The following is a 27,246-nucleotide window of genomic DNA, read 5'->3' as shown; positions in this document are numbered from 1 at the left end:
ATCCTCTGTCATCTCTTCTCCTCCTGCCCCCCATCCCTCCCAGCATCAGGGTCTTTTCACATGAGTCAACTCTTCACATCAGGTGGCCAAAGTAATGGAGTTTCACCTTCAACATCAGTCCTACCAATGAACACCCAGGACTGATCTCCTTTAGGATAGACTGGTTGGATCTCCTTGCAGTCCAAGGGACTCTCAAGAGTCTTCTCCAACACCACAGTTCAAAAGCATCAATTCTTCGGTGCTCAGCCTTCTTCACAGTTCAACTCTCACATCCATACATGACCACTGGAAAAACCACAGCCTTGACTAGACGGACTTTGTTGACAAAGTAATGTCTTTGCTTTTTAATATGCTGTCTAGGTTGGTCATAACATTCCTTCCAAGGAGTAAGTGTCTTTTAATTTCATGGCTGCAGTCACCATCTGCAGTGACTTTGGAGCCCAGAAAAGTAAAGTCAGCAGCCACTGCTTCCACTGTTTCCCCATGTATTTGCTGTGAAGTGATGGGACCAGATGCCATGATCTTAGTTTTCTGGATGTTGAGCTTTAAGCCAATTTTGTACTCTCCTCTTGCACTTTCAGCAAGAGGCTCTTTAGTTCTTCTTCATTTTCTGCCATAAGGGTGGTGTCATCTGCATATCTAAGGTTATTGATATTTCTCCTGGCAATCTTGATTCCAGCTTGTGCTTCCTCCAGCCCAGTGTTTCTCATGATGTACTCTGCATTTAAGTTAAATAAGCAGGGTGCCAGTATACAGTCATGACATACTCCTTTTCCTATTTGGAACCAGTCTGTTCTTCCATGTCCAGTTTTAACTGTTGCTTCCTGACCTGCATACAGATTTCTCAAGAGGCAGGTCAGTTGGTCTGATATTCCCATCTCTTTCAGAATTTTCCTCAGTTTATTGTGAGCCACACAGTCAAAGGTTTTGGCATAGTCAATAAAGCAGAAATAGATGTTTTTCTGAAACTCTTGCTTTTTTGATGATCCAGTGAATGTTAGCAATTTGATCTCTGCTTTATCTGCCTTTTCTAAAACCAGCTTGAACATCTGGAAGTTCATGGTTCACGTATTGCTGAAGCCTGGCTTGGAGAATTTTGAGCATTACTTTACTAGCATGTGAGATGAGTGCAATTGTGCGGTAGTTTGAGCATTCTTTGGCGTTGCCTTTCTTTGGGATTGGAATGAAAACTGACCTTTTCCAGTCCTGTGGCCACTGCTGAGTTTTCCAAATTTACTGGCATGTTGAGTGCAGCACTTTCACAGAATCATCTTCTAGGATTTGAAATAGCTCAACTGGAATTCCACCACCTCCACTAGCTTTGTTTGTAGTGAATCTTCCTAAGGCCCACTTGACTTCACATTCCAGGATGTCTGGCTCTAGGTGAGTGATCACACTATCGTGATTATCTGGGTCGTGAAGATCTTTTTTGTACAGTTCTTCTGTGTATTCTTACCACCTCTTCTTAATATCTTTTGCTTCTGTTAAGTCTACTTTTATAGGTGATCTTAAAAAAGACAAAATCAAAAGTTGTCAGAGGAGAGTTGAACATTTTACTAGTGTAAGATTACTTAGTTCTTAGGCAGTAAGTTAATTGAAATGACAAAGCATTTAAAAATAAGAGTAGAAGATAACGTGGTTATAAAGAACAAAAGCTCTTTCATAAAGGTCTTTTTCTCTTTAAACAACCAAAGACATAATAAAGTCAAAAGAATCTCTGCTATATAGGCTGATTATAAGGAACAGAACGAAGAAAGAAGAACCTTTCATATTGTAAGTAAAGGCATTAAACAGTAAATCAGGAAATAGTTCCGTGCAAATTGATTGAATTTGTTGACATTTTAACATATTTCATCCTTTTTGTTTTTTCTTTTTTGGGGGGTCTTTCCTGGTGGCTCAGTGGTAAAGAATCAGCCTGCAGTGTAGGATACGCAGGAGATGGTTTTGATCCCTAGGTCACGTAGATGCCCCCTGGAGGAGGACATGGCAGCCTACTGCAGTATTCTTGCCTGGAGAATCCCATGGACAGAGTTGCCTGGCAGGCTACAGTCCATGGTGTCGGAAAGAGTCGGACACCACTGAAGTGACTTAAGACAAGCACATAGCTTTTTTGTAATAGTCACATATTATAAACTGGTATAAAATTCAGTTTCCAAGTTTTATCTTTCATTGTGCATTTTTCACATTCTGGAGCAAACTGACACTTTAGGACAAAATGAATCCTTCTCAGGTTCCCTGAGATGCTCTCAAGGAGTCTGTGAGGTAAAAACAATTTTCATAATTATACTAAAATTATTTTAACATGCAGAATGTTCCAGTAAATATTTTTTTAAAAAAATTTTGTTTTAGTTTTCAGGATCGTAAATGTTAGTTGTTACAACCCACGTAGCTAAAACTCTTTGGGATTGTTGATAATTTTTTGAGTTTAAAAGAGTCATAGACCAAAATTTTGAGAGCTGCAACTTTACGGAAATTTTGCTTTTTCTTTCCTTGAAAAATAAATGCAAAAATGGCTGTTCATGTCAATGTAATGCAAAAATCACTACAATATTGTAAAGTAATTAGCCTCCAACTAATAAAGATAAATGAAAAAAAAAATTAAAAAAAAAAACAGTGTATGTTTCTTGGTCAATATTACTCCTTGTATAGTCTCGACCACTTAGGTTAATTATTACTTTTAACCAAAGTTCACTTCTGTTTCATAGAGAAAACTAGAGGCAGGGATGGACAGTTGAGAGATACCATACAGAGACATTGAGGCTGACTACCAGAACTCATGAACTTTCTATCCTACTTTCTACACCGCACATATCCCTTTACACTTAAAGTAGCAAAATTCAGTATCTTCCTTATTATGACTCAGAGATATTTCCTCTCTATAATATATGAAAAACAACAAGCAAATTCTATCCTAAATATTCAGTGATTGTCAGTTTAATTCACTCAGTATAGTCTACTGTTTTAACTTAACCATAAAGCCAAAGATCCTGGAAATTATCTTCAGATGACAGTATGCAAAACAGTAGATAATGTTGAATAGTCAGTTTAGTTGAACACAGATTTACATTTTCATACAGTTAAACATTATGGAGAACATTAATTTGATTGGCAAATCTTCATACATTAAGAAAAACCCAAGTAAAGTAAGATATGTTTGTTTTCTACTCAACACTGATAAATTGGAGAAAGGACATGCATATTTTTAAAACCAAAGTTATTAAGTTAGTCTTGTTTATCAAAAGTTTCACTTATTTATGAGAACTTGGGATCTTAAAATATTTCTGCTTAGTTGCTATAGGAAGAGTTTTTAATTTGATATAGAGTCGGTGCTTAGTTGCTTCAGTCGTGTCCCACTCTCTGCGACGCTTTGAACCATGGCCTGCCAGGCCCCTCTGTCCATGGGATTCTCCAGGCAAGAATATTGGAGTGGGTTGCCATTTCCTTCTCCAATAGTTAGAGTATTGTGAGTCAATTTCTCTATTTTCTGGGAATTTTAGATTTCTGGAATTTTTAGAATCATAGTTTTTAGAATTATGGATTTCTATAAATTCTCTAATTTATTTGTGTAAACCAGTCAGAATTGAGCTCCTTTAAGAGGCTTTATGTTTGTTAATACTCGTCCATAGAGTATTAACATAAAGATTATGTACAGTGGTAGATAAACCTCTTTCTGAATTGTAGATACATAAAAAGCTGATAGCTTCAGTTCTGTCGCTTAAGCTATAGGTCAAGAATGTACAAAGAAATAGAAAAAATTGCAATTTGGCTACCAGAGCTAGTATTCTTTTTAGATTCTTAATAAACTTTAGTTCATAATGGACCAACAAAATGAATTCTGTATTATTTTTCACCTCACAGAATAAGTAGTTGTAATTCATTAATCCATCTACAAAGATCACAAAATGGTCTGATCATAAAACTAAATTTTCATTATCTCTGCCACTGAAGGGATATAGCTTATTACCTGAACTAGAAAAAAATCCGAACTTTTTAGTAGAGGAAAAAACAGAGAAAGTGTCAGCGGAGTTAAATTTTTATTACCATTTTGGGATTCACACTGGGGGACCAGGAAAAGATGAGATCAGGGCTTTAAGCTGCATAGTAGTATTATGTACCTGACTGTATCAAATGAATCAGTTTTGGCATTGGGCATCTTGATGATCTCCAAAACTGTTGAAAGATAATTTTTGATAAAACATAAAATGATGACTCATTAATAAAATGACTATGTCTCAAGGATATAGCTCATTTATTACTATGAGAATCAGTTATTCTCTTGATTTCCTACCTGGTTGTTGATATCTGAGATTAAATATCACCTTTAAAACCTTCCTTTCTTGCAATCCTACTATGTCACTTAGGAAGTTCCATTCAGTATCTTGCCTGGAGAATTCCAAGGACAGAAGAGCCTGGTGGGCTATAGTCCATGGGGTCACAAGGAAACAATCGGACACGACTGAGCGACTAAGACTCACTCCAGTTGTTCAGACACAAAAATATGAGGCATCATTGGTTTCTTTCTCCAGTGTACATATCTGATCTGTTAGCAGAGTCCTCTTGTTTCTGGAGAAAGAAATCAAAGATGCCTCATATTGGGGATTAAGGGGTTTGAATTGAGATCATGTTGAAACATAGAATATTGTAGAGTTTGTCAGCCCTGGGTTGAATGCAATAGTTATGAATGCCTCTGGCAGTCAAGGTAGAATAAAAGATTGTATGACCATGGGACGAACAAAGGCATTGATTTATAGAGAGGGAAATGAAGGGCCTGAGCCAAATTTGGAACTGCTAAGAGTTGGCAGGTAGATATCATTTATCTTTCCCTAAGTCTCTACTTATTGGTTGGCCTATGAAGGCAAAGCGCAAGCAGCTGTTTTTCTTTCTTTTTTCTTCTTTAGTCATAAAGTAGAAAAAAGTCCTTGTCTCTCTGTCTTTGACATTCATCCACTCAGGAAATATTTGAATTGCTCTTACCTATCAGGCCTGAGTTTAGGTGCTGGGAATATAGTGGTGGATAAGACAGTTTCCTGCTCACCCTATGCATTTTTTTTCTTTTCCTAATTTTGTAATTTGAATGTTTCATTGTCTTGTAGGTGATGAAAGAACTATGGTCTTTGTTGAAACTAAGAAAAAAGCAGATTTTATTGCCACTTTTCTTTGTCAAGAAAGAATATCAACAACAAGTATTCATGGGTGAGTAGGTTATGATGATTTCCTAGTAAGGAGGGAACTTCTATTTGTCATTTGTTATGAAATGTTGGTATATTTAACTAGTAGAAAAACCTGGAATTAGGATTTCAAGATCTAACTATTATTCTTCATCTTTTAAGTTTTTATAAGAACCAAGTGGCAGGGATGGGTGAGTTAGAAGTATCTTAGGTTCCTCATCATGATTGTCAACCGATCTCACTTAAAAGTCTCTCTGATCCTTAGATCTAGGTGTTTATTCAGCTAAATCTATTCAATGCTTGATATTTTTTTTCATTGGAGTCCTCAAAAATGTCATATTAACACAACTTCATTGGTACTTTACTAGAAGATCTAAAATATTAATCAGTGAATATGTGGAATTTAGAGATTATACTTTTAAAAAATCAGTAATTTTTGAGAAAGCATTCGATCAGGTAGTTGTTTATTTTTTGTCAAAACTAGAAAGAGTTTATTAGTGGGTAAGATTTGATGTTTGTCATATTTGAGTCTGTATTTTGGCTGTAGGTAATAGCTGTCACCTTACTTCATCTGCAAATGGGGTTAATCGTCCTAACCTCAAAGTGTTATTGTGAGAATTAAATGATGACTTAAAAGAAATTAGTATAATACTTTGTATGTAAGAAGTAGACATTAATGTTAAATGTTGCTATTTTTTTTTTTACTGTTATTAAAAAAATCTATCCGCTGAACTTTAATGGTTCTCTTTAATAATTTTCTTAAGGGCTGTTCTAATACATGCTTTGTTTTCTTTCAAGTGATCGTGAACAGAGAGAGAGAGAGCAAGCTCTTGGAGATTTCCGCTGTGGAAAGTGCCCCGTTCTTGTTGCTACTTCAGTAGCTGCACGAGGGCTGGATATTGAAAATGTTCAGCATGTTATTAACTTTGATCTTCCTTCTACCATTGATGAATATGTTTATCGAATTGGGCGTACTGGTCGTTGTGGAAATACTGGCAGAGCTATTTCCTTTTTTGATCTGGAATCAGATAGCCATTTAGCACAGCCTCTAGTGAAAGTGCTATCAGATGTAAGTTTTTAATTTTTTAAACTGAATGGATAGTGTTCTTACCTTGTCATTGAAAGCGGACATTTTATATATATATGGATTTTCAGTTCAGTTGCTCAGTCATGTCCGACTCTTTGAGACTCCATGGACTGCAGTATGCCAGGCTTCCCTGTCCATCACCACCTCCCAGAGCTTACTCAAACTCATGTTCATTGAGTTGGTGATGCCATTCAACCATCTCATCCTCTGTCGTCCCCTTCTCCTCCTCCCTTCAATCTTTGCCAGCATCAGGGTCTTTTCCAATGAGTCAGTTCTTCACATCAGGTGGCCAGAGTATTGGAGCTTCAGTATCTGTCCTTCCAATGAATATTCAGGACTGATTTCCTGGTTGACTGGTTTGATCTCCTTGTAGTCCAAGAGACTCTCAAGAGTCTTCTTCAACACCACAGTTCAAAAGCATCAATTCTTCGGCACTCAGTTTTCATTAAAGTCCACCTCTCATATCCTTACATGACTACTGAAGAAACCATAGCTTTGACTAGACAGACCCTTGTTGGCAAAGTAATGTCTCTGCTTTTTAATATGCTATCTAGGTTGGTCATAGCTTTTCTTCCAAGGAGCAAGCATCTTTAAATTCCATGGCTGTAGTCACCATCTGCAGTGATTTTGGAGCCCCCCAAAAAAATAAAGTCTCTCACTGTTTCCATTGCTTCCCCATCTGTTTGCCATGAATTGCTGGGACTGGAAGCCATGATCTTAGTTTTCTGAATGTTGAGCTTTAAGCCAACTTTTTCACTCTCCTCTTTCACTTTCATCAAGAGGTTCTTTATTTCTTCTTTGCTTCCTGCTGTAAGGGTGGTGTCATCTGCATATCTGAGGTTATTGATATTTCTCTGGGCAATCTTGATTCTACCTTGTGCTTCATCCAGCCCAGTGTTTCTCATGATGTACTCTGCAGGTAAGTTAAGTAAGCAGTGTGATGATATACAGCCTTGACGTACTCCTTTTCCTATTTGGAACCAGTGTGTTGTTCCATGTTCAGTTCTAACTGTTGCTTCTTGACCTCCATACAGATTTCTCAGGAGGCAGGTCTGGTGGTCTGGTATTCCCTTCTCTTTCAGAGTTTTCCGCAGTTTTTTGTGATCCACACAGTCAAAGGCTTTGGTGTAGTCAATAAAGCAGAAGATGTTTATCTAGAACTCTCTTGCTTTTCTGAAGGAAAGGTAAACATGTGAAACATTTGAGATTTTTATGCGTGTTGTTTATGAAGTTAATTTTTTTTTTTTAAGGCTCAACAGGATGTTCCTGCCTGGTTAGAAGAAATTGCCTTTAGTACATATGGTCCTGGCTTCAGTAGTAGGACAAGAGGAAATGTGTTTGCATCAGTTGATACTAGAAAGGTTAGTTGAGGGGGAAAATTTAGAAATTGGCTTCTTGTTATTTACTCTTTGTAAATGTTGCACTTAATATTGTGAAGTAACTATAACAATAACTTAAGCCATTATTTTCATGCTTGGAAGATTAATGTTTCTCTAAAAATTTTATGTACATATATAGTTTTGGTCTTAAAGGGGAGGAATTTAATTTAATTATGCTCAAACACTTTCCTTTCCCATTTTAAATTCTAATTTAGGATCTTCTGAGATTTTCGTAGTAATTCTTTATTTTTTGAATTCTGACCACATTATTTAGGTAAGACGAGATAATAGCAGTGTGGTTACATATCTTTTCTATTGTGTCAGTCTAGGCAACATAATTTTTTTTTTTTTTTTTTTTTTTTTTTTTTGCAACATAATTTTTATACAGAAACAATGGGCATACTAGTCATTAAGTATTTATGCTTATTCATTAAAGTGAAGAGCTTTGTTTTTCCATTTGCCAAAACTATTGGCTTACATTTTTTCTTGAAATACTCTGCAATTTAAACTTCCTAGGTTGATATGGACCTTTTGTCAAATAGATTGGATTCAGTGAGAATGAAATTTTTTGTTTGGGGAAGAAATGGTAGACAGCTTGAGTCCTAGCTATCAGTCTAGGTAGTGTAACTTTTAACGCTACATAAAATTAAATGTTTGTTTGTTTCTCTTTTAAGAATTACCTCCACAGGAGCTCTTTGAACACAGCAGGGTTTTCTTCATCACAAGCTCCTAATCCAGTAGATGATGAGTCATGGGATTAAAACGAAAATAACCTGCAAGTTTGTGGTACAGTTTTGATGCAGAGAAGAAAGTGGTTTTGATTTTTGATTTTTTAAGACAAAAGTATGAAACCTTGCATCTCCTATCCTTCTCTTTGTACTCCCACCCTTAAAAAAAATCCTTACTGACTAGTTATGTGAAATGCTGAAAGTTACAACGGTGCAATTACTAATACAAATGGTGTTAACCAGAAAGATTAAAACATTCTAAATATCTTGCCTATTTCTATTGTATTCTTCAAGGGTTTTAGACATACTTCATGTCTAAATGCCATGTCTTAGTATAGTGTTTATTGATCCTAGAGCAAACAGGATTATAGGATACACTTTTGGTTAAAAATTATTGGGTTCTATTTTTGCTTAAAAGGAGCCTTTAAACAATAGTGTGTCACTGAAATGGAATGACATGATTTTCATGATAGAAACAGTGAAAGACAAGCTGTTAAAAGCAATTTTGATTTTATATCATCAGATGTGTGATGAACATGGTTGAATGTTTGCAACGTGAACTCTGTACTCAATGATACAACTGTTTGTATTTATAATATACAGACTTCTCCTTAAAAATAAAGAATGATGCTGTTCTCTAGAAACATCCCACCCTCTCCTTCTCCCTGATCCATGTCAATGTATGACAAAAACCACTACAATATTGTAAAGTAATTAGCCTCCAACTAATAAAAAGAAATGAAAAAAAAAAAACAAAAAACGGATGAAGCTCTTTCCCCCCGTAAGTTTTCCAACAGCACGTTTAATTTTTCTTGTTACAGATTATAGTTCTCAACTCTTCTATTTTGAAATTATGAGGCTTGTGAAGCCAATGAAGTGAAAAGTCTTATATAAATTGAATATGTATAATATACATTAATACACAGATGCAGTAATGAAAATCATTCTTTGAGCTCAAACTATATCAACAGAAACAGTGTTGTTCACTCTTGCCATACTTAATTTTTTTATATTTTAATATTGAGGGTGAAAACTTTTTTTCACTTCCCATTATGTATCTTAAATTTGCTGTGTCTACGTGTACCCCAGTGTTCATCGCAGCACTGTTTACAATAGCCAGGACACGGAAGCAACCTAGATGTCCATCGGCAGACGAGTGGATAAGAAAGCTGTGGTACATATACACAATCGAATATTACTCAGCTATTAAAAAGAATGCATTTGAATCAATTCTAATGAGGTGGATGAAACTGGAGCCTATTATACAGAGTTAAGTGAGTCAGAAAGAAAAACACCAATACAGTACGGTAACGCATATATGTGGAATTTAGAAAGATGGTAACGATAAACCTTTATGCGAGACAGGAAAAGAGACACAGATGTAAAGAACAGACTTTTGGACTCTGTGGGAGAAGGCAAGGGTGGGATAATTTGAGAGAATAGCATTGAAATGTGTATATTATCATATGTGAAATAGATCGCCAGTCCAGGTTCGATGCATGAGACAGGGTGCTCAGGGCTGGTGTACTGGGATGACCCTGAGGGATGGGATGGGGAGGGAGTTGGGAGGGAGGGTCAGGATGGGGAACACATGTACATGCATGGCTGATTCATGTGAATGTATGACAAAAACCACCACAATGTTGTAAAGTAATTAGTCTGCAATTAAAATAAATTAAAGAGTAATCATTTAAAAAAGAGGGAAGAAGGGCAAACAAAAGCTTACTGTGTCTAGATTGTAAGAAATTCTTACTAAATCATTAAATAAATGAACCAAAATATTAACATAAAGCAAGTGAGACATAAACACAGGGGGACAAGAATAATCCGTTTCAGGTGTATGTTATTATTCACTTAGAATATCCAAAGCATCATTTCCTGAACATGTATGTCTTGTTATAGGAATTTTGGTTAGTAAATGAGGCATTGCAATTTAAAAGAGGAATGGAACATTCAACAGATTCTTCTGGGATAACTAGATGCCTACCCTCATGCCATGTTAAAAATCAACCCTGTGTGACATGTAAAAATTACAACTACAAAAAATACAGTTAAATATTAAACCTTTGACTTGGGAATGAGAGTTGACATTAAGCTCACAGGACAGAAATCATGAAGGAAACAATATATTTGATCACAACAGAATTAGTTGCTTATATAGAAAAGGTAAACAGAAAAGGAAAAATATCACTATGACTATAGCGGATTATCAGCATATAGTTATTTATATATGTGGGTCTGTAGGAAAACTGTTAGACAAATACACAAAGAACAGACAACTCAAAATGAGAAGTTTAGTTAAAAAGAATAAGCGACAGAAATTCCCTGGGAATCCAGTGATTAGGATCCCATGCTTTCACTGCCAAAGACCTGGGTTTGATCCCTGATTGGGGGTACTAAGATCCTGCAAGCGAAAAAATAAACAGGATATATTTAACTTAATACTGTGAATCTCACTTCCGGGAAAGGCTAAATGAAAGTGTTTGCACCATTAGTTGTTTTGTCTGTATGTCTTAATTGTCTCTTCCAGTTTTGTTTACAAAGAGAATTTATAGGTCATTTCTTTTTTTATTACCTCAAATAGCTTCTTGGTCATAGCCTGATTGCCTTAAAACTATTTTGAGTCATGCTTGATTTATCAAATTTACCATCAGAGCAATACTGAAACAAATGTAAAGAGAAAGTCACACGTTATACCATCATAACAAGCCAACTATAAATGTCCAAATGTTCATCTACTTTCCTTATTTCTGAGTATAGATTTGAAAATTTTCCTTAAAAAATATCAAAGTAACAGATACACATATGACTAGAAAATAAAATTCTGTAGAAGGATTATAATAGAGCAATATCCTGCTGCCTCTCCCTTTCTAAATTGCTATTCCATATCCCACAGTTTACTGACTGTGCATGGTAAAGACCACTCACCTCATTCTCCCTTCTTTGGTAACTTTTTTCCAATTTTATTGAGATGCAGTTAATATATAGCACTGTGTAAGTTAGGGCATATAGCATATGGTTTTGCTTATACTGTATTGTGAAATGATTACTGCAATAAGTTTAGTCAGCATCCATCATCTTACAGTAGATAAAAAGAGAAAAGAAGAAAAAAATTGGTAACTTTAATATAGTTAGAAGTATACTTTGTGAGATGATAAAGACACCCTACTTCTGTTTTTACACTGCAACATCTGTAAACTATACATTTACATTTCCAAAGTTAACATCTGCATTCTGTGACAAAGCTCTCTTGTTATATCTACAAGTTGGTTCTAAAACTGAAAATCAATAGGGTTCACATTATATAATTTGTTCTCTGCATGGGCCAGTTAACATTGTCTGATTATCTTTCCTTTACTATTTATCCAATTTTGTCACCTCTGTGTTTCTAGGGACAATTACTATAAATATTTCACAGACCAATTTGCTTTAATTTTGGATAAACTCTTAGAGCAGTTTGCTTACCCTATAGTTCTATTGTCTTTCTCTTTTTGGGAGAAGAAATACGTGCTTTTCATCGTAACATTTTCTGTGCTCAGAGTTAGTGTCTGGAAGCTAGATCCCCAAAGATGTTAATGTTCTTAAATTTTATAATGAGCGGACCTTTCAATTCTAGAGTATTTGGTGTGCTTTGCAGATCATACTTTTCTGACTCTGGGAGTGTGTTGTATTTCTTTGATAATTTTCCCTAGATTTTCTTTGTTCTTTATGGAACTTCTGTTGATAATCAGATGCAGCTGCTGTTGCTGCTGAGTCACATCAGTTGTGTCCGACTCTGTGCGACGCCATAGACGGCAGCCCACCAGGCTCCCGTCCCTGGGATTCTCCAGGCAAGAATACTGGAGCATGTTGTCATTTCCCGCTCCAGTGCTTGAAAGTGAAAAGTGAAAGTGAAGTCACTCAGTCGTGTCGGACTCTGTGACCCCAAGGACTGTAGCCTACCAGGCTCCTCCGTCCATGGGATTTTCCAGGCAAGAGTACTAGAGTGGGTTGCCATTGCCTTCTCCAATCAGATGCTAGAACTACAAAATTAATCTCTTAAGTCTTCTGTCTTTCATGTTTTTTCATCTTTTTGCTTATGTTCTGGTAGAATACTATCTTTAAATCTTTTTTATGTACATTTTTTAGCAATTATATTTTATTTCCAATAACTATCTTATTTTCTTTTGTTTTTCCAAGTGTTGCTTAATAGTGAATTTTCTACTTCATTAATGCTTGTTTAATCCCTGGAATTTAACCTGAGAAATCTTCTTTATTTTTTTTTAACATTTTGTGTTTGTTTTCCTGCTGCTTGATATCAGAAATCTTTAGCCTTTATCAACTTTAAGTTGTTATGGTATATAGAATGCTGGCTTTAGGCAAATTCAGTAATCTGTTCGTTTTTGTGCCTTCCTGCCAACTGCTAGAGTCTAGTGACCTCTCCTCCTCTATCTGTTTATTGAGGCCTCTTCTCAAGTGAGTGCCTAGTCACTTTTGTCAGTAGCGTCCAACTCTCTGCGTCCCCATGGACTGTGTAGCCTGTCAGGCTCCTCTGTCTAGGTAATTTTCCAGGCAAGAATACTGGAGTGGGTTGCCATTTCCTACTCCGGGGATCTTCCCGACTGGAAATGAATCTGTCTCTCTCCAGTCTCCTGCATTGAGAGGTGGATTGTTAACCACTAGCGCCACCTGAAAAGGCATAGGTTAAGATGTGAATAATAAAGCTTAGGTTTTCTTCCCTTGAATTCTTTGCATTTTAAAACTGCAAAGTCAAAGGTTCTGGCCCAAAGTAAAGAAGCTCAAAATGTAGAATGTCAGGCATCAGCTGTACAAATGAAGGTTTGGAAATAATGGTGATGTTAGTAGAGAGGAAAGATGAAGAGTGGTCCTGATTTCATACTGGGTACTTGACCCCTGCAGCCCATCTGTCCGTTAGGGTCTTGGGTAGGGTAGTGATTGTTTTCTGATTTAAGTTTTCAGCGCTGATAACATAGGGCAGCAGCATTCGACAGAAGTTCACCCCTTCTTTACACTTTAACCTCCTTTACACCCCTGGCTTTACATTTTGTGCTGTTCCTATAATCTCTTTTATCGGTCCCCTAACTGGGGAGAAGAGAGCTCTTCATTTTGTTTTGTGTGTTCATTATAGATTTTAAACTATGTTTAAAATGGCCATGTTAAAATTTTCAGCCACACGCCAGTGTGCATGATGCTGTAGTTGGCACTTAACGTTCAGTGTCGGCTTAAGATTTCCCTGCCAGTGTCCACGCAGAACCGGGAACCTAGTACCTCCTTAGGAAAAGCCCAGAATGGACTTGTATTATGTCCCACGATGCTAGTGGTGAGGAAATGGGCTCTTTTACTATCCGACCAGCAGAGAGCTCAGCCTCGGGGTCAGACAGATGTGAGTGATCAGACAGTTGTGTGTGGCTGTGGTCACTTTGAAGCAGCTGGCGCTGGGAAGCAGCTTTGCCTGCATCGCGGCTTGGTCACCGAGGCAGCTCTGAGCTGGTGGTCCTGCCCTTTCCTGAAGCAGGGCAGTGCTTTGCTCTGCCCGCTGCCGGGAATGACAGCTACTGAGGGCGTGGGGGTGGCAGGAACCTTCCCCCTGGGGCGGAGCAAGAGGTTGGCTTCCTGGGATCCCAGGGACAGGGATAAGCAGATAGGAGGGCGTCCCTGCCGCTGAGAACTTGGCGCTGATTGCATCCAAGTGAGTGCGGGGCACGCCTGCGTGGTGGGCTGGCGCTGCTGTACTCTTGGGGTTCTCCCTTTAGAATCGCGGCTCCTAATCACTTTAGATCACGTTGCTTTTTCGACTCAAGTTTTACTTGAATTTTCAGGGGTTTTATCTGTGCTGTGCTTAGTCTTGTGCTTAGATTTATCTACCTATGTAATTCCATCCATAGACACAGCAAAAAGGTCAAGGAACCAAAGATTAAATGAGTCCTGCTTTAGAGACAGTTGGTGGTTCCCTGAGGAATTTCTTGTAAGGAGAGAGGACTGGGGGGAGGCACAATAAGGTGAGTGTGCTGGAACAGTAAGGACGCTTGAAATTGAAATGAGCAAATGATTTGTCCTAGAGTTTGGGGTCTGGCAATTTAGGTTAATCCTTTAAGTGCTTCATTAATTGTTTTGCTATAATTTAGGAGATTGCCAAATCATAGTAGGGCATTGAAATGTAGATTCTCTGTGGGGGATTTTGCATGTAAGAATTCCTTGGAAAAGGTTTTTTGCTTTTTTTTCCCTTTTTTTCCCTTTATCAGTGTTTTCTGGATTTGGAATCGTTGTAGAATTCTTTTTCAGCATTCAGGAGCAAAGCCCGATTTTTTCTTTCCTGTGTATATGAATTTACTGTCCCAAAGTCTTGGCTGTCTCTATCTAACCTGATTTTCTCCTTAGTTTTGGCAGAGGTTCACCACGTGAAGGATATATTCTCAACAGGTACAAAAATGGTTTAAAATACTCATAAACTTTTATGTATAGGAAGAGACACTCCTGTATATCAAGGTGGGTATGATGCTTCATATTAGAGAACTAGTTGGAGCAGCCTTAACGCTGGCCTTATTCGATGACTTGCGTGGTACCTAGCACTATCAATGATCTGGTTTATCCTTCAGTCTGCTTTTACATAAAAGAAAGACAATAACTGGAGTTTTCTTCATCCAGTGTACATCCAGTGAAGATGCTACACAGTCAGTGCATGCAGTTACAATAAAATACTTCTAAAAGAGGCAGCCCTGTGTTAGAATGCAGAGTATCATAAACGTATGCTAGTGCCCTTATATTTTAATGTTCATTTTATTCTAATACAAAAAATCCCCTACATACAAAGAAATTCTATTCCAAGAGCACATTCATAACTCTGGTTTGCTTGTAAATCCAACAGGGGTACCCAAGCAGAACAGTTGGCTACACAGGGCTGTACGGCATTGGTTTATAATACTTATCACACAAACAATACATTAAAAAACAAAATTAAAACACTTTTAGTCTTACAGTACCTTGAAGAGTATAGTAGTACAGTACAGAAATAGCATACAGGAGCTGGCAATGAGTGAACAGGCAAGAAGAGTTACTGACTGGAGGAGGGAAAGGAGATGGGAAATGATAGACCTGAAGGATCGCCAGCAATAGGAAACAGGGCAAGCTGCCGTTTCACTCATGCCTCATGTTGATGGAATTCATGTTTGCATCCTTCAAAGTTAGCAATTTGAAGGTTTGTATTAGGGAACATACTGTATTGAATTAGCTGATATATCAGTGATCAATAAATAGTTGTTTCCTGAGAAACAGGTAGGGATCACATTTGCAACTATAGTGTTTGAGTTGCTTACAAATATCACAGGGATATGAGTCACACTTGTTAACTGGTCATATATCATCTCACTGTATCTTCATCTATTAATTGTTTCATCAGTCTTAGGATGTTCTACCACTTGAGATTTTTCATGATAATCTACAGATGCTAATCAACTAATGTATTTGTGCTAGTTAAACGGCAGGTTCTGACAGTTTTATCTTACCATGTTTGTCCCTGTCCCTCAAGTGAATTATCTTACTCTGTTACCAGTTATATGGGATGATGGAAAGTTTGATTTCAATAATTTATTTCAGTTCTATAGACAAAATTGTTATTGCTGTAGTGCCACAAATTAAAACCATCATTTGAACTATAGAACGTTTTGGTGCCAAAATTGGTTCAGTTCAGTCGCTCAGTTGTGTCTGACTCTTTGTGACCTCATGGACTGCAACATGCCAGGCTTCCATGTCCATCACTGCCTCCCAGAGCTTACTCAAACTCGTGTTCATTGAGTCAGTGATTTCATCCAGCCATCTCATCCTCTGCCATCCCCTTCTCCTCCTGCCTTCTATCTTTGCCGGCATCAGGGTCTTTTCAAATGAGTCAGTTCTTCAAGTCAAGTGGTCAAAGTATTGGAGTTTCAGTTTCAGCATCCGTCCTTCCAAAGAATATTCAGGACTGATTTCCTTTAGGGTTGACTGGTTTGATGATCTTGTGTTTAGCTTTCTTAGTAACAGCCAAAGAGTTTTCCAAAGTAGTTGAATTATTATTATTATAGCTATCAGCATTGTAGGAAGATTGTTCCATTTGTTTCACATCCTCACCATTATTTGTTATTGCCAGCTTTAAAATTTTAGCCATTTACTGTGGTTTTAATTTATGTTTACCTGCTGGTTAGTGATGTCGAGCACCTTTTCATGTGTCTGTTGGTCATTTATTTCATTGTTTCTTCCTCTGTTTACATGTCTACCAATCACAGTCTTGGCAACAATACACCTGGGAGTCATACAAGAGGGTGAAGAAGAGATGGATTCAAGGGATGGGGTGTTATCTTACTGCTTCATGATGACACCAAGAGTTGTGAAATGGTTGATTGTTAGTCTTTTGAGTCACTGATTTTATCTACTAGGATGACACTAGCTGCTTTTAAGAAATCCCCAGAACTTCAGTGACTTAACAAGATGGAGGTAGGTTTTTGCTCACCTAACTGTCCAAGGAGGGTATTCCTGCAAGGTAGGCAGTCTTTCAAATGGTTATTTAGGTCTCCAAGTTTCTTCTGTCATGTGCCTCTTCTATCTTTGTATCTTTGGTGCATGGTTTCCAAGGACTTTATGCTTCTCTTCATCAAGCCAGGAAAAGGGAAAGAGTGGGGCCAGGGGAGGGCAGAGGTGGACTAGAGGAAGATGTTTATGAATTAGGCAAAGAAATGGCATATAGATCTCTCTTCCTATTCCACTGTTGAGAACTTAATCACATCTAACTGTAAGGGAGGCAAGCCATCTCCAGCTGCTGTGTGTATGCTCAGTTGTTCTGTCGTGTTTGACTCTGTGACCCCATGGACTGTAGCCCACCAGGTTCTTCTGTCCATGGAATTTTCCAGGCAAGAATACTGGAGTGGGGTGCCATTTTCTGCTTCAGGGGGTCTTCCTAACCCAGGGATCAAACCCACGTCCCTTGAGTCTCCTGCATTTGCAGGTGGATTCTTTACCGCTGCCTTGCTGGTTTGGGAGAGACATATGTGATCAATATATCCCAAATATCATTTCAGTATATAATCAGTATAAAATTAAGTTATTTCACATTTTTGTACTGAATCTTTGAAATCCAATATATATTTTATAATTCCCTCATATCTCAATTTGGAAGCTGTTTTCATTGGAAATATTTAGTATTTAGGTTTTATAAACTATACTGAATAGACTAAATTGTGATTTAATACCCCATATAGATTCACATACTCAAGTTGTTTCAGATATACTTAAGTTTCCCAATAGCCAAATCAAGTCTCAAGCTTTAGATTAAGTAAAATAAAGTTTAAAAAATTCAGTTTCTCAGTTGAACTAGCTGTGTTTCAAGTGCTCAGTAGCCACATGTGCTTAGTGGCTAAGACTCTTTTAGCAACAGTGCAATTCTAAAGTCTAGACTAAATTCAGACTGTAAGCTCTAGGAAGGCAGGGACTTCTGCCTGGAACTGAGAAAGTGCTCAAGAAATATTTGTGGTTTGAAACGAATGTCATCCTATTCTGAAGTTGGTAAGAGTTGAGAGTGAGGTTTAATAAATAATTTAATTGAATAGCTGGGAGGAGGCCAGGCTTCCAAACCCAAGATTTTGTCTCAAAAATTTAATTATACTTCAGCATTTAGAGTATGCTTATTATATATAAATATAGGATTTATTTTTATTTATATATCCATTATATATTATGTGTATTTGTTTTTAAGTATATATTATTTATTTTATATATTATATAGCATATATTTTAATTATATATTATATATAAATATAGCATTTATATATAGCATTTATTATTATTAAATACAGCATTTATACGTGCAGTGATTTAGGCTATAATGGCTATACATTTTTGGAAGATGTCTTTTTCCACTCAAGTGGTTGGCAACTCCTGTCAAATTGCATATTAATCACCACATAGTGGATTAGCTAAACAACTATGGAGGAAAATGTTCAAAGTTGATTTTTCTGCAATTCATTGGTTTGAATTTGGGGAATAGAAACTAAAGGAAAATGAAGTTAAAACAATTAAGGTTCAAATTCTGAAAAGTAATCATACATCCTATTTCACGTTGCTCTGCAGAGGAAACTATTTTGTTGTGTTACAGAGGCATACACATGTAATTTAACAACAACAACAACAAAAAGGTTTTTGAAAAAAAAACTGAAAAAAGAACTATATTCTTTGAGAATGGGAGTTTTATATATTAATGTTCTTATGTTTTTCCCACTAATTACCCAGATTTTACTAGTTCAGTGCTCTACTCAAGTCACACTTGTTTTGCAAAGTCTTTCTTGTTACTGTACTTCACAGTGCTTCCTCCCATCCCGGAACTCATAGACTCAAATCTTTTGTTGTCCAAATATATATCTACAGTGTTGTGAATTGTTTCTCATTTGACTCAGGTCATGTCTAGCCATCTCAACTCAGTCGTCTCAGTATTTAACAAGTAACAGTTGCTCAACTTGTGCTTGAGTACACACAAAAATGACAAATGGAAATCCTGACTCACAGACTTCTTAAGAACCTCTGACTGTTCCCATGCTTTGAGTTCAAATTGCTTTACTGCATCCTTCTTGACTTGAGTAGTGAGAACAGTTCAGCTGAGCTGGAGAGCTAACTGCCAAGTGTTGGACTACTGCATTAAACAGGTCAAAATCAAAGTGAGTCACGTTTTTAACCGCTTACGGCGTTTGTATAGACAAGGGTCTGAACTCAAAGGCTCACTCTGATCCACTTCTTCCTGTGGAATGGCCTACTTGTTGAGGGTTGGACGGATCAGCACAGATGTTGGGAGTTGTCTCACTGTTTAGGGAGCCCTGAACAAAAGGCACTTGCAGACTTATGGACCCAGAGGTTGGGAAAAGGAAGAAGGAAAGGCTAGGAATTGGAAACTACTGAGTCAGGGTCTAGAAAACTGTCTTCTAGTTTTTTCCCATAAGAAGACTTCCAGATAGAGGTGCCTGGGCCAGAAATGCAGATGTGTTTAACAGCACCGCCATCCAGGGGGACCTGAATCCTTGTCTGCAACAACTTTCAGAGATGGTAATGCATTGTGTGTTGATTTTGTATCAAATCTGATATGGGGAGGACATCTTTGTTATGAAGCCCACCAAGGAAAGTCTTTGTAATTGCTTATGGTCAGGCCTAAAAAATCGGTGATTTTTGGCTGGGACATGGACTCCTTATGTATGAAATCTGTACTCAGGACCTCAAACTACCCTTATCTGTTCCAGGGTGGACATTTCCCAACATTTTAATATCTTTGATATCTGGATGTATTTTATAATTGATGTCTTCCAGATAACAGTTGTGATTTAACTGATGCTTTGGGATAAAAATCAAGAAAGTACCAGCATACTCAGCCCTAAAAAGGAATGAATTTGGGTCAGTTGTAGTGAGGCGGGTGAAATTAGAGTGAAGTCAGAAAGAGAAAAACAAATGTCATTTATTAATTCATGGAATCTGTATGCACTATCAAATAGTGAGAAGTTACTGTATAGCGCAGAGAGCCCAGCCTGGCGTTCTGATGACCTAGAGCGAGATGGGGGGAAGGGCGGGAAATGTGTGTGTGTGTGTGTGTGTGTGTGTGTGTGTGTGTGGTTTGTGTATGTGGTTTAGTCACTAAGTTGTGCCTGACTCTTGCAACCCCATGGAGTGTAGCCCACCAGGCTCCTCTGTCCATGGGATTTTTCAGGCAAGAATACTGGAGTGGGTTGCCATTTTCTTCTCCAGGGAATCTTCCCAACCTAGGGATCGAGCCCAGGTTTCCTGTGTTGCAGGTGGTCTCCTGCATTGCAGGCAGATTCTTTGTCAACTGAGCCACCAGGGAAGCCCATATGTATTTATGTGTGTGTATGTAATTATGACGTTTTCACATCGTCGTTTGGCAGAAAGCAGCACAACATTGTAGAGCAGTTTTCTTCCAATTAAAAAATAAAAGTACTAGCAGATGGAGAGCAAGAAAGCCAAATAGGAGAATGTGGAGCTCACCTCCCCTGACGAACACATAAAAATACATCTACATGGGAAGCAGTTCTCACAGAAAAACTAGAGACTGGCAATCATATAACCAAGGCTCTAAGAAAGATTCACACTGAGTTGCATACGAAGGGAAGAGAAGTGGTCAGGTCACCTTTGCCCCTGGGTGAAAGCACAGAAGAGGAGCAAGATTCTGTGGGCTTGGAGAGCCTCCCTGATGAGTAAACAGTTTGAACCATATATTGGGTGTCAATCCTGGGGTCTGACCCTGAAAAGACAAGGCCCTTTTGTTGGTATGAAAATCGGCGAAACTAACAACTGTTAGGAACCTAGACTTCGTTCATGAAGAGCATGCACATGCTTGCTTACTGCTGAAACAAGGCAGAGGATGCAGATTGAAGCTGCCTAGAACTTAGTTTGGTTTCCCTCAACCACCCCAGTGCATGCCTCAGTCCATGCCAAGCACCCAAGCACCAGATAAAGAATCCAGAGCATTAGTAATAAGAATGCTAACTGAACTAAGGAAAAGAATAGATGAACACAGTTTTAATAAGGAACTAGAAAATGAATAAAAGAACCAATCAGAACTGGAGAATACAGTAGCAAATGAAAAACACACTTGAAGGAATAAACAGCAGACTAAGGATACAGAAGAACACAGTGATACAGAAGACAGAATAAGGGAAATTGCGCATTCCTAACAGGAAGAAGGTGGCTCCGGTGGTGAAGAGTCCACCTGTAGTGCAGGAGACTCAGGTTCGATCCCTGGGTCGGGAAGATCCCTGGGGAAGGAAATGGCTACCCACTCCAGTATTCTTGCCTGGAGAATTCCACAGACAGAGGGGCCTGGAGGGCTACAGTCCATGGGGTCGCATAGAGTCAGGCACGACTGAACAACAAGCACACACCTACAAGGAAACAACACAAGTGATCTGGAAGACAGCATAAGGGAAATCCCCCAATCAGAACAGGAAAAAGAAAAGGAAAGGGAACAATTTAGGGTACCTGTTGGAAAACAGCAGGTATACTAATATTCACATTATAGGTGTCCCAGAAGAAGAGAGAGAAATATGTGTTGAAAATGTAATTTGATTAAATTGTGGCTTAAAAATGTCTGAATCTGAAGAAGGAAACAGATATCTAGGTATGAGAGGCACAGTGAGTTCCCTAAAATTTATGAACTCAGACCCATTCCAAGATATAATTAAAACAGCAAACTTTAGAATTTTAAAGGCAGTTAGAACAGACTCATATAAAAGGGAATTCCCATAAGGTCATCAGCTGATTCTTCTGCAGAAACTTTGCAAGCCAGAATGAAGTGGCATGGTTTATTTAAGGTATTGAAAGGGGGAAAACCTACAATTTAGGATAATCTGCCCAGCAAGACTATAATTCAGAGTTGGAGGAGAAATAAAGAACTTCTCAGACAAGTAAAAGTGAAAAGAACTCATCAATACTACACCAACCCTAAAAGAAATGTTAAAGGATTTTCTATAGGTGGAAAGAAAAGGCTGCAAGAAGAAGAACTTATAGGCAAGGAAAAAATCCAATTAGTAAAGGCAAATATATAGTAAAGATTGTGAATCAACCACTTAAGTAAGCTTATGTAAAGATTAAAAGACAAAAAGAAATTCTAAAACCAACCATAACTATAATAAATAGTAAAGGGATAAACATGAAGATGTAAAATATGACATCAGAAATACAAAACTGCAGGGAAGAGGAGAAAAAAAATGTAAATCTTTTAGAATGTGTATGAACTTAATGACTACCAGTTTAAAACAATAGATATAGGCCAACATATGTGAACCCCATGGTAACTACAAATCATAAACCTACAATAGATATGCCAAAACTAGAGAGAAAAGGACTTAAGCATACCGCTGAAGCAATCAAACCACTCAAACCACTAGAGAAGAGTCTAAAGGAAGAAGAAAACAGAAGAACTGCAAAAACAACCAGAAAACAAGTAACAAAGTGGCAATAAGTGTATTTAAATGTCAATAGACCAAATGGTCCAATCGAAAGACATAGAGTGTCTAATTGGATAAAAAATAAGACCCCTGTATATACTGCTTGCAGGAGACTCACTTCAGAGCTAAAGACACACATGGAATGAAAGTGAGGTGATGGAAAAGAATATTTCCTGAAAATAAAAATAGCAAGAAAGCTGGGGTAGCAATATTCATATAAAACAAAATAGGTTTTAAAACGAAGACTGTAACAAAAGACAAGGCCATTATATAATAATAAAAGGATCAATACAATAAGAGGATATGACATCTGTTAACATGTGTGCACCTTATATAGGAGCATCTAAATATATAAAGCAAATATTAACAGACATAAAGGGAGAAGTTGACATTGATAATAGGTGACTTTAACACCCCCATTTACACTGGTGGACAGATCATCCAGACAGAAAATAAGGACACAGTAGTATTAAATGATACATTAGATCAGATGTGCTGAATAGATATGTATAGGACATTCCATCCAAAACCAGCAGAATGCACATTCTTTTCAAGTGTGCATAGAACATTCTCTAGGGTAGATCATATGCTAGGCCACAAGTTTCAACAAATTTAAGAGCACAGAAATTATTTCAAGCATTATTTTCTGACCACAGTAGTATAAAACTAGAAAACAACTACATTAAGAAAAATGGGGAACAAACCAAACACAGAGAGAGTAAACAATAAGCTACTATAAAACCAGTGAGACAACAAAGAAATTAAAAAGGAAATCAGAAAATACTTCAAGACAAAAATACAACTTTCCAAAATCTATGAAAGCGAAAGTGTTAGTCGCTCAGTCACATCCCACTCTTTGTAACCCCACATGAACTGTAGCCCACCAGGCTCCTCTGTCCTCCTCTCTCCAAGCAGGAATACTGGAGTGGGTGACCATTCCCTTCTGAAGGGATCTTCCCAACCCAGGGACCTAACCCAGGTCTCTTGCATTGCAGGCAGATCCTTGACCACCTGAGTCACCAGAGAAGCCCAAAATCTATGGGACACAGCAAAAACAGGTCAAGAAGAGACGCTTATAACAATGCAGGCAACCTCAGGAGACATGAAAAGTCTCAAGCAACCTAACCTACTATCTATAGGAATTAGAGAAAGAAGAACAAAGCCTGAAGTCAGTGGAAGGAAGGAAATTGTAAAGATCAATCAGGAAATGAAATAGAGCCCCCCTAGAGAAAGAGCCAATAGAAAAGATTGATGAAGGCATGAACTATTTTTTGAAGAAATGAAAAACAGAATTGATAAGAATCGATAAGGCTTTAGCCAGTTGCCATGTCAGGCTATTACACATCTCTACCAGAAATATGTTATTTTTATAATTTTTCCATTTACTTTCAATGTACTGCTAAAATGTTCCTTTCCCTTACTTTCTGGGATCCATTTCCCTTAGGGCACAATTAGTGGCTCCTCTTTCCCATTTCCTGTAGCACTTTATACACACATTTAACAGCACTTGCCACTTTGTTTTATAGTGCCTTGCTTATTCTTGCCTGGAGAATCACATGGACAGAGGAGCCTGGTGGGCTACAGTCCACAGGGTCGCACAGAGCCAAACACGACTGAAGCGACTTAGCACAGCACAGCACACAGCACCTTTGTTTATGAGTCTGTTTTCCTACTTAAGTTGTGAATTTTTCCTAGTTGAGACCTCTGCTTTCCTCAACTTTGTTTCCACAATCTCAAGCATAAGATCTGACACTGACTTATGTTTGTGGAGTTGAGTTGAAAGGCTGGAATGCATGGGTTTCATCTCTCCTCCTCCAACCTCAATGTTACTTTCTTCAAGTGTATTGATTTGCCATTGTAGCCAGCACTGTCTCCTATTGTGCTCTGTCCCATGCTTTCTGTCATATGCTCAGATTGACTTTAGCCCCTATCAGTAAACTCCTGCTGCCATAGCTTCAATGGTCCCTAAAAGTCCAAGTTGCCTTCTTCCTTCAGTTGACATTTATCTTCTCTATTGCATGTGTTATTTGTGGTAATCATGTTTTACAGAGGCACTGTGGACTCGGAGTAAGTGAATACTGAACACTTCTCCCTCGTGGAAACACAGGGTGGAGTTCCAGTGAACCTCTGGTCACGACATTCGTGTCAGATACTCAGCACATAACCTTGTTGTATATGTGTTTCCATTTAAAGGCACCTAGTTCAATGTATCGGAGAAGGCAATGGCAACCCACTCCAGTACTCTTGCCTGGAAAATCCCATGGGCAGAGGAGCCTGGTAGGCTGCAGTCCATGGGGTCACAAAGAGTTGGACAGGACTGAGCGACTTCCCTTTCACTTTTCACTTTCATGCATTGGAGAAGGAAATGGCAGCCCACTCCCGTGTTCTTGCCTGGAGAATCCCAGGGACGGCGGAGCCTGGTGGGCTGCCGTCAGTGGGGTCCCACAGAGTCAGACACGACTGAAGTGAGTTAGCAGCAGCAGCAGCAGCTGTTCAATGTATATTGTTGGTGCATCAACCTTGAAGTCACAGCCAACAGCAGTATAACTCACACCTGAACAAAGCTTGTCTAACACACGTATGTCCTGTCAAGCACATCACGAGCTTCTCCTTAGGACCACTAGACAGCTCTTCAGCACTATGCTTGAGGGCCATTTTAAATGGTGAAATCACCATCAAAAAGCACACAAAAATGTGAAAACTGTGGCACTGAACAGATCATGAAAAGAAAGTTTGTACAGCACAAGAGCAGTGTTACTTACTCAACCTCAGCATGGAATGTATGCTTCTTGCCACTGCTTATGTCTGTGAATGACCCTGGCACACAGCTCAAGGACTGATTTTGGGGACACAGTGAATTTTAGAGAGTTGGTGAATTTGCAAATATGAATCTATGGATAGAGGATAGATTGTGCCCCCGTAGTTTCTCATCTTCTGAAATTATGAGATTCATGGCACAGATCTTGCTTCTTGGTGGCCTCCCTTTTAGGTGTTTTTAGGTTTCAACTTTCTCATGTTTCTTAATCCCGCTGCCACTTGACTCACTTCTCATACTCCAGAACTTTTTGACCTCTCTTATTGCCATGTCTTGTTGTCTCTTCTCCCATTTGTTTTGTTTTGTGTGACTTTGTAGCTTTCTTCTACCTTTACCGTAATTTTCATGGAGTTATCTGATAGAGCAGAGAGAAATGTATGTATCCAATCAACCATGGAGCCAGAATTTTATTGTATCACATCATTAGTCACGTGTTATATGTATAATAAGTTTACTAAGTAATTGTTGAATAAATTAAAGAGCTGCTATTTTTATGCAAAAATGTACCTGTCCTAGATAGTACATTATAATGGTATTTTTTTAGTACCTCATAGTTTACTATGTTAAAAAACAAAACAAAACAAAACAAAACTTTCTCCTCCTTACTTCTGCTAAACTTTCCTACTTAGTAGAACATTGACTCAGGAAGATGGGAAATAAATTTAAATTAAGACATATATGGGGACGTCCCTGGTGGCACAGTGGATGGGAACACTGCCAATGTAAGGGACATGGGTTTGATCCAAGGTCCAGAAAGATTCCACATACCTCAGAGCAACTAAGCCCATAAGCTGCAACTCCTTAGCCTGCATGCTTCAACTACTGAAGCCCAAGTGCCTTTGCTCTGCAGTAAGAGAAGTCACTGCAGTGAGAAGACTGCACCCTGCAAGAAGGACTAGCCCCTTCTCATCACAACTGGAGAACGCCCATGCAGCAGCAAAGAGCCAGCACAGCCATAAATGAATAAATAATAAGTTTAAAAAATTACTAAGTAAAAAACCATATTCAGCTGGAGAGCATATCTTGTTTTAAAGCTTAGGTTTCTTTCCTTTTGCATCATTTTTTTTCCATAGACAGTTCCATAGACTTTATGATTTTGTCGATTACAAAAAGATAAAATTGTAATGCCTAAAGTGATCCCAGAAACCATCAGATTTAACCTTTGACTTATAGGATACTGAGAGTCAGGCTGTCTTGGTTCAGTTCCTGGCTCTACTACTTGATTTGGACAAGTGTCTTTTTCTGGCCTCTGTATCCTCATCTATAAGATGAGAGGAAAAATATAACTGATGTCATAGAGTTGTTGTGAAGATTGAGATAATTTCAAGTTTGTAGTACTATGACTGACATGTAGTAAGATCTCCATATATATTTAATTATTATATTAAGTCACTTAATTAGTAATCTAGCCGGCTTCCAGCCCCCCAGGTTAGTATTCTTAATATTGGGTTGGTCAAAACGTTTGTTTTTCCGCAACGCTGGATGAAAAACCCAAATGAACTTTTTGGCCAACCCAACACATGCTTAGGAATTATAAATCTCTTTTTCCAAGTTAGCTACCATTATTTTCTCTCCATCTCTTTCTTCATTTAAAGATCATTGCATGATGATCTATTTCTGAAACTAAACATACTCTTAGCATTTCACCCATTACCACCTGCATTTGTAAGGACTTCCTGTATAGAACATTTTAAATTTAGTCATTCCTTGTAGTTGTTTATGGCACTTTCAGATAGCACTTTTTTTCTGTAAAGTTGAGTGGTCTCACAGAAGCAGATTTTTTTAAAGTTACAATAATGCACTCCATTTCCCAGCATAAGTGGGTAAGTGCCACCCTGGCTTGAGCTGGGCTTAAAAGCAAAGGAAAAGCCCTTGGACCAGAGAGGAAACACTTGCATAACTGTGTTGATAAATTACAAACCACTCTCCTTGCTCTCACGTGCTGTGGAAGACAGGGCACCTTTGATGTGGATCTTTTTAAACAGCAGAACCTCTGTGGGATACCACCCCACACATGAAGGTGAGTATCAGGCCACAGAACCTGATAACGCAAACACCTGCAGATTTGGTCCCTTCTTCTATTATATGAGGGTTTATTTCTG

The 27,246-nt window shown here is 38.1% G+C and overlaps 1 protein-coding gene and 1 pseudogene across 1 annotated transcript in view; one reads left to right on the top strand and one right to left on the bottom strand.

Moving 5' to 3' along the window:
• The window catches only part of LOC136153831 (probable ATP-dependent RNA helicase DDX4), a 37,952-nt gene extending 29,557 nt beyond the window's left edge, over positions 1–8,395 (top strand). Inside the window, exons 14-17 of the mRNA XM_065915934.1 lie at positions 5,094–5,193; positions 5,967–6,237; positions 7,506–7,616; positions 8,309–8,395. Coding sequence (XP_065772006.1) covers positions 5,094–5,193; positions 5,967–6,237; positions 7,506–7,616; positions 8,309–8,395 — 569 coding nt within the window. The remainder of the gene's footprint in view (positions 1–5,093; positions 5,194–5,966; positions 6,238–7,505; positions 7,617–8,308) is intronic.
• The window catches only part of LOC136154641 (interleukin-31 receptor subunit alpha-like), a 337,454-nt pseudogene that overhangs the window by 265,064 nt on the left and 45,144 nt on the right, over positions 1–27,246 (bottom strand).

This window comes from Muntiacus reevesi, chromosome X, assembly GCF_963930625.1.
Source record: "Muntiacus reevesi chromosome X, mMunRee1.1, whole genome shotgun sequence".
In the NCBI taxonomy this organism is placed as follows: Eukaryota; Metazoa; Chordata; class Mammalia; order Artiodactyla; family Cervidae; genus Muntiacus; species Muntiacus reevesi.
The sequence above is the reverse complement of the archived record's forward strand: the minus strand, read 5'-3'. Positions and strand labels throughout refer to the sequence as shown.